The sequence below is a fragment of the Hypanus sabinus genome, chromosome 9, assembly GCF_030144855.1.
Source record: "Hypanus sabinus isolate sHypSab1 chromosome 9, sHypSab1.hap1, whole genome shotgun sequence".
Taxonomy (NCBI): Eukaryota; Metazoa; Chordata; class Chondrichthyes; order Myliobatiformes; family Dasyatidae; genus Hypanus; species Hypanus sabinus.
In genome coordinates, this window is record NC_082714.1 from 90,828,582 (window position 1) to 90,843,339 (window position 14,758).

Consider the following 14,758-nt stretch of genomic DNA (forward strand, 5'->3'; position numbering starts at 1 on the left):
TAGTTGCTTTTTATTGTATTTTAAAAGATTCCCAATCATCCAGCTTCCCACTCACTTTTGCTAACTTACACATCCTTTCCTTGGCTGTTATGTAGTCCTTAACCAACTTGTCAGCCACTGCCCCTAGCTTTGCAGGTTGAGAACGTCTTCTTCTGTGGGACATACTGCACCTTGTGATCTATTCCCAGAAACTTCAGCCACCTCTATTCTGCTGTCATCCCTGCAGGACCCTCCTCCACTCCACCTGGGCAAGCTCCTCTCTCATGCCTCTAATTCCCTTTATTCCATTGCGATGAGAGTTTCTCCACCCTGTCCCAACACACACTCCAGAGTCAGACACAGAGTCTCTCTACACAGTCCCATCACACAATCCCGGGTCAGATACAGAATATCTCTTCACTTTCACTCCACCCACTCTGAAGCTCCCTCTACACTGTCCCATCACACACCCCCTGAGTCTCTCTACACGGTCCCATCACATGATCCCAGGTCAGATACAGAATATCTTGAATTAAAGTTCTTTTTGTTAATAAAGATTTCTTTATCTCATCGTCCATATTTACCTTATTCTATAAATCAATCAAGTGTCTTAATATAGGAGATTCTTTTTTTTTTCCTTTAGGAATAGGCTTATTCCTTTTACAATGGATAATAAACTTTTACATAATTGGTTCCAAAAGGGGATTAAATATATAGGTGATTGTTTTGAAGGAGGTATATTGATGTCATTTGATCAATTAAAAAATAAATATAAAATATCAAGCAACACTCTTTTCTGTTATTTTCAATTAAAGGCTTATTTACGAGAAAAGCTGGGTCAAACAATGTTGATGCCAAAACCTAGTGAAATAGAAATATTAATTCAGAAAGGAAAAATTAAAAAAATTACATCTTGTATGTACAATTTGATTCAAAAACAGACAATTAAATCTGGAATTCATAAATCAAGACAAAAATGGGAATCTGATTTGAATATTAAAATTGATGGAAAAAGTTGGTCAAGATTATGTTCTGATAGTATGATAAATACAATAAATGTTCGACTTAGATTAATACAATATAATTTTTTACATCAATTATATATAACACAGAAAATAAATAGATTAAATTCAAATATGTCTGACCAATGTTTTCGATATAATCAAGAAATTGGTACTTTTTTACATTCTACTTGGTCTTGTTTTAAAATTCAACCATTTTGGATAAATTTAAGACTTTTATTGGAAAAAATTACTGGAGTACAACTCCCACATAGTCCAGTATTATTTTTATTAGGAGATATTGAAGGGACAATACCGAAACTTAAATAAGCATCAGAAAAAAATTATAAAAATTGCATTGGCAGTAGCGAAAAAAGTTATCGCAGTTACTTGGAAATCTGATTTATATTTAACTATGGATCGTTGGAATAATGAAATACATGATTGTATTCAACTTGAAAAAATTACATACAATCTAAGAAATGAATATGATATATTTTTGAAAATTTGGCTCCCATACCTACAAAAGATGGGATTAAATATATAGGTCCTTTGAAGATAAAATTATAAAGTAATTGGGGAAAGTAAAACTAAATATTAAAATTATTTTGAACTCCATGGAGCATGTGGGGATCCTCCGATATCCAGGCAATCTTTCTCTTCTTTCTTTCTTTCTTTTTTTTTCTCTTTCTTTAGATAAGGGAGGGGGAGGATCAATATTATTTTTCTTTTTTTTTTCATTACATTTATTCTTCGTAATTTTCTTTAAAAATAATAAATAAATAAATAAATAAATAGATAAATAGAAAGATACAGAATATCTCTTCGGAATGTCCCATCACACACTCCCGGGGTCAGACACAGAGTGAAACTCCCTCCACACTGTCCCATCACACACTCCCAGGGTCAGACACAGAGTGAAACTCCCTCTACACCGTCCCATCACACACTCCCGGGGTCAGACACAGAGTGAAACTCCCTCTACACCGTCCCATCACACACTCCCGGGGTCAGACACAGAGTGAATCTCCCTCCACACCGTCCCATCACACACTCCCGGGGTCAGACACAGAGTGAAACTCCCTCCACACTGTCCCATCTCACACTCCCAGGGTCAGACACAGAGTGAAACTCCCTCTACACAATCCCATCACACACTCCCGAGGTCAGACACAGAGTGAAACTCCCTCTACACCGTCCCATCACACACTCCCGGGGTCAGACACAGAGTGAAGCTCCCTCCACACCGTCCCATCACACACTCCCGGGGTCAGACACAGAGTGAAACTCCCTCCACACCCCGTCCCATCACACACTCCCGGGGTCAGACACAGAGTGAAGCTCCCTCTACACCGTCCCATCACACACTCCCGGGGTCAGACACAGAGTGAATCTCCCTCTACACCGTCCCATCACACACTCCCGGGGTCAGACACAGAGTGAATCTCCCTCCACACCGTCCCATCACACACTCCCGGGGTAAGACACAGAGTGAAACTCCCTCTACACCGTCCCATCACACACTCCCGGGGTCAGACACAGAGTGAAACTCCCTCCACACTGTCCCCTCACACACTCCCGGGGTCAGACACAGAGTGAAACTCCCTCTACACCGTCCCATCACACACACCCGGGGTAAGACACAGAGTTCCAGCACGGTGAAGCTCCCTCCACCTTCTGGCAGATCCCATGAACAACCATTCCTGGCGGTTGATATTTCTCACCTTCATACACTGGTGCAATCGGTCAGCGAGGTACTCGGAGGTGTTCTGGATGCTGTGCACTATGCGAGGGAGGCAAGAGAGTGAGAGAGAGTTAGCCCCAATGTTGCAATCCCCGTCCACAACGCCAGCTCTCTAAAGAATGTTCTGGACTCTGCTGAGTAAGTTGGGAGAGACTCTAACCAGGAGTCAGCCTCGGAAAGAGGACACAATGGATTATGGCCATTCTGGCGGGATAGAATCAGAATGAGAAATCATCCCCGAGGGGCAGAATGGCCTGCAAACCCTCAACCTCAGACACGTCTGATCTACGAGTGGGTGCCCGCCGCTGCCTCCTCGGATGGGGGAGTCTCGAGGCCTGTGACATGAAGGGAAAGGACTCTGCACAAACTCCAGCCTCCATTAGTCAGAATGAGAATCAGGCTGAACAGCAAATTGTCTTTATGTGCAATCTATAAAAAAATACTAAAATTACAATAAGAAATATAAACATATAAATAAACAAGTGGAGTAAAAATAATGAGGCCATGTTCATGGACAGTTCCGAAATCTGGCGGCAGAGGGGAAGTTTGCTGAGTGTGACCAGGCTCGACCAGGAACCCGGGAGAAGATTGGGAAGGTTTCGTTTTTGGGATGGCGTGGGGAGCTGGCGGCTCAGGCAGCAAGGATGACTGCCGTGTCAAACCTGCCTGGCGAGACTGGGACACTGAGAGTGAGGAGAAGGAAATGGAATTTGGTTATTGTCACGTGTGAAAAGCTTGTCTTGTGTACCGTTCATACAGATCAGATCATTCCGCAGAGCACGGAGGTAGAACAAGGTCAGACAATAACAATGCAGATTAATTACAGAGGAAGTGCAGTGCAGGTAAGCTGTAAGGTCATAACGATGTATGAGTAACTTGTCACACATACAAGGAAACACACAGAGAAATGTATCATCGACCAAGTCGGTCTCAGGATTGTGCTGGGGGCTGCCCGCAAGCGCCAGCACATTTCCAGTGCCGACATAGCATGCCCACAAGTCACTAACCTTAACCTGTACGTCAATGGAACACGGGAGGAAACCCACGCAGTCACTGGGAGAACATAGAAACTCCTTACAGACAGCGGTGGGAATTGAACCCTGATCTTAGAGCTATGGCTATAAAGTGTTGCACTAAATGTGCTGCTCGGGGGAAGGGATCATTCCTACAGCCCTGATCGAAAAGCTACGGAACCTGAGTCTCTTCACCTCTCTCTGCAACTGGATCCTCGACTTCCTCACCCAGAGACCACAATCAGTGTTGTCAAGCAACCTCAGGGGTGTGTGCTTAGCCCACTGCTCTACTCTCTCTACACCCATGACTGTGTGGCTCCGTATAGATCAAATGCACAGGATCAAAGTAAGTTGGAGAAAGTTGTAAATGTTTTTCACTGTACTAGCCTCCGTAGGATCCAAGATATCTTCAAGGGGCGATGACCGTTATTAAGAGCCCCAACCACCCAGGACATGTCCTCTTCTCATTGCTACCATCAGGTAGGAGGTACAGAAGCCTGAAGGCACACACTCAGCGATTCAGGAACAGCTTCTTCCCCTCTGCCACCAGAATGGACATTGAACCCGTGAACACTACCTCACTTTTTTAATGTATATTATTTCTGTTTTTGCACTACTTATTTTAAATATTTAGTGTACTTGTATGCTTGGTGTAACCCCTGTTTTTCTATCTTCATCACGTATTACATTGAACTGCTGCTGTAAAGGTAGCAAATTTCATGACATATACTGGTGATATCAAACATGTTTCTGATTCTGAGGTTCAGGAATTTACAAAATGGAAATGACAGAATAAAGAGAACCACACTATGCAGGTAGAGGGATAAGAGGAAAGGAAATGCAGTCAGTGTCATTTTTCAAGTTAGTACAAGATTCAGAAGACAAGGGGTTTCCACAAGTGGTGCTGAGCCAAACAACAAAGGCTGCATCCTCACCTACAGCGAGGAATCCCTTCTCATCATCTCCCTTCATCTGCTTTTTGATCGTTTCTGTGATGTCCTGGCCGCTGTAGACCTTATAGAGTTTAAACACTGCAAGAAACACAGAGGGAAGAGGGTCACATTTACCATACAAGACACTGCTGGCTGCTGTCGGCCCCAGAACTTGTCTGGTAATCGTCACTCCGTTTCCCTCAGCCCCTCAATGTCTGACGGCATCACAGGGTGGAGGCACACAGACCAGGGCTCAGCCAAGCAAAAACATGTGATTCATGAGGTCCCCAGGTCCTCGGCCCCCTTGGGTCAACTGGTCCATTCCAGCCAAGGTACCCATCTGAGCTAGTTCTGCTTCCCCACATTTGGCGCATCCCCGTACGAGCTTCTCCTATCCATTTACCTGTCTGAAGATGATAAATACCTCGAACACTTCCTCCAGCAGCTCGTTCCACCATGTGCGAGGGATAAGCTCCCTCCCTTTAAACCTTTTCCCTCTCACTCTTAACCTATCCCCTTTGGTTTTAGACCCACCCCACCCAAGTAAAAAACAATGTCACCATCCACCCTGTCTCTGTCCCTCGTGATTTTATAAACCTCTGTCACATCACCGCTCAGCCTCCTTGGTGAACGGCAGAGACCGATACAGTTCGGCACCAGCGGCATGGCAGGTCAGTGGTGAACGCCTTCGGGATTTTTCCCCTTGGTGCGATCCCTCGCCAGTACCCTCAGCCCTGCTGAACTCTGCGGTATTGAACCACACACACACACACACACTCTCCCTCCTCACCACCCAAAGGAGGAAATGCCAGGTACCTCGGTTCAGATGTTTTTGGCTTCTCTCAGTGAAGATGGGGATCCAGCCATCGAAATCAGGCTTCTTCTGGATGGCGATCGTATGCAGGGCCTTGGGTGAGGGGATAGAACAAGAAGTCAGGAATCTCAAAATACCCCGGCCATCATCCCCAACACCCTCCCATCCAGAAAAACAACAGAGCTCCCTTCCTGTAGCAACCCACCCCCCCCCCCCAAACCATCTGCCAGGTCCCTCTCCCAGCGTGGATGCTCCTGTAGTCTGGTCTTCGTGGCAGGGCATGAGTGCACAGCAAGATCCCATGAGGGACGGATCTCTGCTCCAAGATCCAGGCGGTAAACCGCAAACATTCCCAACCCCCTCACCAGCTCAATAGCGGACCCTGCTCACTGCAAACAAGAATGTAGTTTCTGCTCCGTAACACGGCCCCCCCCCCCCCCCTTACCCTGGCATCCTCTTCGATCAATTCGTGGTTGATGACGTTGGAGTTGTCTTCCCTCCGCCCCTAGAACAGGACAATAAGACCGGTTATCACCGGCAGACATCCCGTCACCTCGCCAAAATCTCAGACCAAAACACCCTGGACTCGTCCCCGGCCGGTCTGCGCAGTGACACATTGGGTAAACGGGTTTGATCCCGACCTCTGACGCCAGCTGTGTCTGAGTGAGTGTGCAGGGGGCAGAGGCAAGGGAAGGGTTTAGGGATGAGGTGGACAGCAGGTGAGAGAAGAGGCTATCTGGATACTGTACCTAAGAAAGGATGTGTTGGGATTGGAGACGGTCCAGAGGGAGTTCATGGGAATGATCCTGGGAATGAAAGTGTTCATGTATGGGGCGCATTGATGACTCTGGGCCTGAACTCGCTGGAGTTTAGAAGACTGGTGGGGGTGGGGGGGGGGGGGGGGAGGGTGATTCTCATTGAATATTCTCTATCGAATATTGAAAGACCGAGACAGTGGACGTGGAGAGGATGATTCCAAGAGTGGGCAAGTCCAGGACCAGAGGGCACAGCCTCAGAACAGAAGGACGTTCATTTAGAACAGAGATGAGGAGGAATTTCTTTAGCCAGAGAGTAGTGAATATGTGGAATTCATTGCCACAGGCAGCGCTGGAGGGCAAGACAAATCAGACTGGAAGATATAGGAACAAATTAGGCCGTTTTTCCCATTGCGTCTGCTCCACCATTTCATCATTTCATCCATTTCCCTCTCAGCCCCAATCTCCTGCCTTCCCTGTATCTGCTCATGCCCTGACCATCAAGAATATAACAACCTCTACCTTAAATATATGTAAAGACTCGGCCTTACAAGAAATTCCTCCTTATCTCTGTTCTAGAAGGACATCCCCCTATTCTGGGACTGTGTTTTCTGGTCCTAGACTCCACAAAAGTAGGAAATATCCTCTCTACACCCACTCTTTCAAGGCCTTTCAACCTACGATTGGTTTCATTCTTCTAAATTTCAGTGAGTACAGGCCCAGAGCCATCAAATACTCTTCAAATGTCTCACTTTCAATCCCAGAATCGTTTTTGTGAATTTCCTTTGAACCATCTCCAGTGTCATCACATCCTTTCTTTGGCAGGGGCCCAAAACTGCTCACAATACTCCAAGTGAGGCCTCACCAGTGCCTTATAAAGCCTCAACAATACATCCTCGCTTTTATGTTCTAGCCCTCTCGAAATGAATGTTAACATTGCATTTGTCCCTTTGCACCTCAGTTTGTTAAGAAGCCTCAACTGTGGCAACTTGTCAAAGGCCTTCTGAAAATCCAAGTACACATCAACCGATTCTCCTTTGTCTGTCCTGCTTGTTGTTTCCTCAGAGAATTCCAACAGATTGTCAGGCAAGATTTTCCCTTGAGGAAACCATGCTGACTGCAGCCTGTTTTATCACATGCCTCCAAGTACCCCAAGACCTCATCCTTAATAATCGACTCCAACATCTTCCCAACCACTGAGGTCAGGCGAACTGGCCTACAGTTCCCTTTCTTCTGCCTGTCTCCCTTCTTGAAGAGTGGAGAGACCTTTTCAATTTTCTAGTCTTCTGGAACCATTCCAGAATCTAGTGATTCTTGAAAGATCCTCACTAATGCCTCCACAATCTCTTCAGCCACCTCCTTCAGAACCCTGGGGTGTTCACCATCTGGTCCAGGTGATTATCTACCTTCAGACCTTCCAATTTCCCAAGCGCTTTCTCCTTAGTAATGGCAACTACACTCACTTCTGCCCCGACACTCTCGAACTTCCTGCACACTGCTAGTGTCTTCCACATTGGGTATATTTAATTTTTAATTTATTGAGATAGAGTAGGTAGGCCCTTCCGGCCCTCTGAACCACACCACTCAGCATCCCCTGATTTAATCCTGGCCTAATAATGGGACAGTCTACAATAACAGATTAGCCTACCAACCAGTATGTCTTTGCACTGTGGGAGTCGCCTGAGCACCCGGAGGAAACCCACGCAGTCACGGGGAGAACGTGCGAACTCCTTATAGGCAGCAGCGGGAATTGAACCCAGGTCGCCTGCACTGTGAAGTGCTGTGTTGACCACTATGCTACTGTGATTGGTCTAGGCATCGGGGTTACGGGAGAGGACAGGTGAATAGGGTTGAGAGGGATAATGAATTACTCTTGTTGGATGGTCCTTAATAGAACCACGCTGACTTTGGCATATTTCATCGTGGAGAAGTTGTTTCCTGTAGCGGGGGAGTCTAGGGCCAGAGGGCACAGCTCAGAATCGAGGGACGTCCCTTTAGAACAGAGATGAGGAGGAATTTCTTTAGTCAGAGAGCAGTGAATCTGGGGAGGGCAAATCATTCAGTATATTTAAAGTGGAGGTTGACAGTTTCTTGATTAGTCAGGGGTCAAAAGTTACAGGGAGAAGGCAGGAGAATGGGGTTGAAGAAGAAGTGGAAACAGATGTCTGAATTAATGGCCTGCTTCTGCTGAGAAGGAACTGCTCTGCCATAAAGGTGGCATTTCCCCAGAACAACAACTCCCCAATTCACACAGCCCTCTTCCTGAAATACCCTCACAAACCACCAGGGTTAAATAACTTGGCCCCATGACGGGTGATGTTGGGACAGAAAACCTGAAGCTTGGCCAGAGAGGAAAGGGGAGAGGAATTCCGGAGTTCAGGAAGACTGAGCCGCAGGCTCGGAGCACTGGGGGTCTGGAGAGGAATTCTGAGAGCTGGGACGTTGGAGCATGGGGCGGGGGTGACACTGGGTAAATATTAGCTTCATTGGACACAGGCCGGGATCACGGGTTTACACAGGCCCAAGGCTTACCTTCAACAGGTTGAGGAGGAGGGCCTGGAACTTCCCCTTCACATCACCCTTGATGTCCTGTTCCAAGGTCTTCTGATAGTCTGCATGAATCAATCAACCTGTGGTTATGTTACTGGTGCCACAGCCCAGGGAGACAGCTTCAAACCTCAGCCCACTTCAACATGGACTTAAAGATATTGGTAGGTGTCGTTGTCATAGGTCCCAAGATCCAATGAAAATATTTCATTCTGTGCATCATTCTAACAGATAGACAGTGCCTATCAAAATTATTCACCCCCCCCCACCTTTTAATTTTTAATGTTTTACAACACTGAATCACTGTGAATTTAATTTGGCTTGTTTTGTCACTGATCAACAGAAAAAGACTCTTTTGTGTCAAAGTGAAAACAGATCTTTACAAAGGGATCTAAATTAATTACAAAAATTGAGCACAAAATTGCACAAGTATTCACCTCTTTCAAGTCAGTATTCAGTAGATACACCTTTGGCAGCAATTACAGCCTTGAGTCAATAAACAATAAACAATAGACAATAGGTGCAGAAGTAGACCATTCGGCCCCTCAAGCTTGCACCGCCATTCTGAGATCATGGCTGATCATCTATTATCAATACCCGGTTCCTGCCTTGTCCCCATATCCCTTGATTCCCCTATCCATAAGATACCTATTTAGCTCCTCTTGAAAGCATCCAGAGAATTGGCCTCCACTGCCTTCCGAGGCAGTGCATTCCAGACCCCCACAACTCTCTGGGAGAAGAAGTTTTTCCTTAACTCTGTCCTAAATGACCTACCCCTTATTCTCAAACCATGCCCTCTGGTACTGGACTCTCCCAGCATCTGGAACATATTTCCTGCCTCTATCTTGTCCATTCCCTTAATAATCTTATATGTTGCAATCAGATCCCCTCTCAATCTCCTTAATTCCAGCATGTACAAGCCCAGTCTCTCTAACCTCTCTGCATAAGACAGTCCGGACATCCCAGGAATTAACCTCGTGAATCTACGCTGCACTTCCTCTACAGACAGGATGTCCTTCCTTAACCCTGGAGACCAAAACTGTACACAATACTCCAGGTGTGGTCTCACCAGGGCCCTGTACAAATGCAAAAGGATTTCCTTGCTCTTGTACTCAATTCCCTTTGTAATAAAGGCCAACATTCCATTAGCCTTCTTCACTGCCTGCTGCACTTGCTCATTCACCTTCAGTGACTGATGAACAAGGACTCCTAGATCTCTTTGCATTTCTCCCTTACCTAACTCTACACCGTTCAGATAATAATCTGCCTTCCTGTTCTTACTCCCAAAGTGGATAACCTCACACTTATTCACATTAAACGTCATCTGCCAACTATCTGCCCACTCACTCAGCCTATCCAAGTCACCCTGAATTCTCCTAACATCCTCATCACATGTCACACTGCCACCCAGCTTAGTATCATCAGCAAACTTGCTGATGTTATTCTCAATGCCTTCTTCTAAATCGTTGATGTAAATCGTAAACAGCTGTGGTCCCAATACCGAGCCCTGTGGCACCCCACTAGTCACCACCTGCCATTCCGAGAAACACCCATTCACCGCTACCCTTTGCTTTCTATCTGCCAACCAGTTTTCTATCCATGTCAATATCTTCCCCCCAATGCCATGAGCTCTGATTTTACCCACCAATCTCCTATGTGGGACCTTATCAAATGCCTTCTGAAAATCGAGGTACACTACATCCACTGGATCTCCCTTGTCTAACTTCCTGGTTACATCCTCAAAAACTCCAATAGATTAGTCAAGCATGATTTGCCCTTGGTAAATCCATGCTGGCTCAGCCCAATCCTATCACTGCTATCTAGATATGTCACTATTTCATCCTTAATAATGGACTCTAGCATCTTCCCCACCACCGATGTTAGGCTGACAGGACAATAGTTCTCTGTTTTCTCCCTCCCTCCTTTCTTAAAAAGTGGGATAACATTAGACATTCTCCAATCCTCAGGAACTGATCCTGAATCTAAGGAACATTGGAAAATGATTACCAATGCATCCGCAATTTCCAGGGCCACCTCCTTTAGTACCCTAGGATGCAGACCATCTGGACCTGGGGATTTGTCAGCCTTCAGTCCCATCAGTCTACTCATCACCGTTTCCTTCCTAATGTCAATCTGTTTCATTTCCTCTGTTACCCTATGTCCTTGGCCCATCCATACATCTGGGAGATTGCTTGTGTCTTCCCTAGTGAAAACAGATCTAAAGTACTTATTAAGTTCTTCTGCCAATTCTCTGTTTCCCATAACAATTTCACCCAATTCATTTTTCAAGGGCCCAACATTGTTCTTAACTATCTTCTTTCTCTTCTCATACCTAAAAAAGCTTTTGCTATCCTCCTTTATATTCCCGGCTAGCTTGCGTTCGTACCTCATTTTCTCTCCCCATATTGCCTTTTTAGTTAAGTTCTGTTGTTCCTTAAAAATTTCCCAATCATCTGTCCTCCCACTCACCTTAGCTCTGTCATACTTCCTTTTTTTTAATGCTATGCAATCTCTGACTTCCTTTGTCAACCACTGTGGCCCCTTTCCCCCCTTTGAATCCTTCCTTCTCCGGGGGATGAACTCCAAGAGTCTGTGAGGATAGGTCTCTATCAGCTTTGCACATCTGGACACTGCAATTTTTCCCAATTCTTCTTTACAAAACTGCTCAAGCTCTGTCAGATTGCATGGGGATCATGAGTGAACAACTGTTTGCATGTCCAGCCACAAATTCTCAATTGGGTTGAGGTCTGGACTCTGACTTGGCCACTCCAGGACATTAACTTTACTGTTTTTAAAGCCATTCCTGTGCAGCTTTGGCTTTAGGTCATTGTCTTACTGGAAGACAAATCTCTCAAGTCACAGGCAGACTGCATCAGGTTTTCCTCCAGGATTTCCCTGTATTTTGCTGCATTCATTTTACCCTCTACCTTCACAAGCCTTCCAGGGCCTGCTGCAGTGAAGCATCCCCACAGCATGATGCAGCCTCCACCGTGCTTCATGGTAGGGACGGTGTGTTTTTGATAATGTATGGTGTTTGGCTTACACCGAACATAGCGTTCAGTCTGATGGCCAAAATGCTTAATTTTGGTTTCATCAGAACATAGAACTTACTTTCAGCTGACCTCAGTCTCCCATATGCCTTCTGACAAACTCTGGCTGGGATTCTATGTGAGGTTTTTTTCCAAAAGTGGTTTCTCTTTGCCACTCTCCATAAACCGGCGACCGGTGAAGCATCCGGACAACAGTTGTTGTGTGCACAGTCTCTCCAATCTCAGCCACTGAAGCTTGTAACACCCCCAGGGTTGTCACAGGTCTCTCGGTGCCCCCCCCCCCTCACTAGTCCCCTTCTTGCACAGTCACTCAGTATTTGAGGACGGCCTGCTCTGGGCAGATTTACAGCTGTGCCGTATTCTTTCCATTTCTTGATGATTAACTTAACTGTACTCCAAGGGGTATTCAGTGACTGGGAATTTTTCTTGTATGCATCTCCTGACCTGTGCTTTTCAATAACCTTTCTGCAGAGTTGTTTGCAGAGTTCTTTTGTCTTCATGGTGTAGTTTTTGCCAGGATACTGACTCACCAGCAGTTGGACCTTCCAGATACAGGTGTATTTTTAGTACCATCTATTGTAACACCTTGACTGCACACAGGTCTCCAAAACGAGTCTCTATTTAACTAATTATGTGACTTCTAAAACCAATTGGCTGCACCAGTGATGATTTGTGTGTTATATCAAAGGGGAATATGAATCTGTCCCTCTCTCCACCTGTCCCACCCAGTCCTATCCCTCTTCCTGTCTGTCCCAGCTGGTCCAGGTACTCTCCCCATCTGTCTCACCCTGTCCTAGCTCTCTCTGTCTGTCCCACCAGCCCCGTCTCGGTCCCTATCTCCGCCTGTCCCTATCCCCCTCCCCCCGGTCTGCACAAACCTCGCTGGTAAGCTGCGGTGATCAGCTGCAATTCCCCCTTGGACCGGATGCTGAGGATTTCGATCAGAGAGTCTTCGTCTGTCCCCAGGCCCTGTCAGAGACGGCACACAGGTCAGACTGAGCTGACGCAACCCACACACCACATCATTCACCGCCAAACAGAACAATGTTCCTCCGCACCAACACGGTGGGGGCACGTGGTAGTGTAGCTGTTAATGGAAATTAACACAATGAAAGGAACCCCCCCCCCCCCACAGGCCACACAGGGGATAGGGGGAGGAGAGGGGTAGAGAATGGACGTTGTAGAGGGAGGGGTAGAGAGTGGGGGGTGGAGGTAAAGAGAGAAGTGGAGAGAGGGGTGGAGTGGGGAGGAGAATGGGGAGGGGGTGAGAAAGCAGGGAGGGGAGGGGGGTAGAGAGGGGGGAAAAGATGGTTGGCACCATGTTTGGCAAATGGAGGAGCAGAGAGAACCGGGGAAGTTTGGAGAGTCAGTGGGTGTGTGAGAGAGCTGGTGCTCCTGGAGGAGATCCTCTCTCGTCCAGCTCACCTTCATTGCTTCTTTAAGCCCCTGGGCATCGCGATCCTCTGGTGACTTGAGCAGAGTGACAACAACGTTCTCCAGATTGCCAGACAGCTTCTTCTTGAGCGAGGCCTCTAGTTCCTGCAGGAAGGACACAGAACATACCTCCTCACTCCCTCCATCCCAGACCTCCTCACTCCCTCCATCCCAGACCTCCTCACTCCCTCCATCCCAGACACTCCCTCCATCCCAGACCTCCTCACTCCCTCCATCCCAGCCCTCCTCACTCCCTCCATCCCAGACCTCCTCACTCCCTCCATCCCAGCCCTCCTCACTCCCTCCATCCCAGCCCTCCTCACTCCCTCCATCCCAGACCTCCTCACTCCCTCCATCCCAGACCTCCTCACTCCCTCCATCCCAGACCTCCTCACTCCCTCCATCCCAGACCTCACTCCCTCCATCCCAGCCCTCACTCCCTCCATCCCAGACCTCCTCACTCCCTCCATCCCAGACCTCCTCACTCCCTCCATCCCAGCCCACCTCACTCCCTCCATCCCAGACCTCCTCACTCCCTCCATCCCAGCCCTCCTCACTCCCTCCATCCCAGCCCTCCTCACTCCCTCCATCCCAGACCTCCTCACTCCCTCCATCCCAGACCTCCTCACACCCTCCATCCCAGACCTCCTCACACTCTCCATCCCAGCCCTCCTCACTCCCTCCATCCCAGACCTCCTCACTCCCTCCATCCCAGCCCTCCTCACTCCCTCCATCCCAGCCCTCCTCACCAAGCTCCTCTCTCCCTCCACCCCAGACCTCCTCACTCCCTCCATCCCAGACCTCCTCACTCCCTCCATCCCAGACCTCCTCACTCCCTCCATCCCAGCCCTCCTCACTCCCTCCATCCCAGCCCTCCTCACCAAGCTCCTCACTCCCTCCATCCCAGCACCTCCTCACTCCCTCCATCCCAGCCCTCCTCACCAAGCTCCTCACTCCCTCCATCCCAGCCCTCCTCACTCCCTCCATCCCAGCCCTCCATCCCAGCAAGGCCACAGACTCATGGAGTCATTCAGCATGGAAACAGGTCTCCAGCTGACCAAGATTCCCACCCATCCAGGAACGGCCCATCGAAACCCTTCCTAGTGCTGAGCCTCTAAAAGTCCTTTTTGAATGCATCGGTTTTAAGGTGCCCACCCTTGTTGGTAATTCACATTTACGTAGCTCCCTGTAACTTCGACCCTCCCAGATCTTTCACCCTTCTCAAATTCCAGCCCACCACCCCTACCTGATTACAAGCAGCCTGGGGATTCCTGTTCTAACCACTGATTCAGAGCGCGAGCCCGACCTCTGCCACTGTGTCCTGTGCGTGTTTGTGTTCTCTCAGACCCCGTGGGAGGCTGGAGCAGAAACTGCAAAAGCCTTAGCAGAGATATTTAGAACATTCTTAAGCACAGGTGAGGTGCTGGAGGACTGGAGGATAGCTGATGCTATTCTGTTGTTTCAGAAAGGCTCTAAAATAAACCAGGAA

At 47.6% G+C, this 14,758-nt stretch overlaps 1 protein-coding gene across 2 annotated transcripts in view; it reads right to left on the reverse strand.

The window, feature by feature from the left end:
* The window catches only part of LOC132399617 (annexin A2-like), a 30,969-nt gene that overhangs the window by 7,559 nt on the left and 8,652 nt on the right, over window positions 1-14,758 (reverse strand). For both annotated transcript variants that reach the window (XM_059980172.1, XM_059980173.1), the window contains exons 5-11: window positions 13,261-13,374; window positions 12,714-12,804; window positions 8,771-8,850; window positions 5,929-5,988; window positions 5,486-5,576; window positions 4,673-4,768; window positions 2,705-2,763 (exon numbers count right to left, since the gene is read on the reverse strand). In XM_059980172.1, coding sequence (XP_059836155.1) covers window positions 2,705-2,763; window positions 4,673-4,768; window positions 5,486-5,576; window positions 5,929-5,988; window positions 8,771-8,850; window positions 12,714-12,804; window positions 13,261-13,374 — 591 coding nt within the window. The remainder of the gene's footprint in view (window positions 1-2,704; window positions 2,764-4,672; window positions 4,769-5,485; window positions 5,577-5,928; window positions 5,989-8,770; window positions 8,851-12,713; window positions 12,805-13,260; window positions 13,375-14,758) is intronic.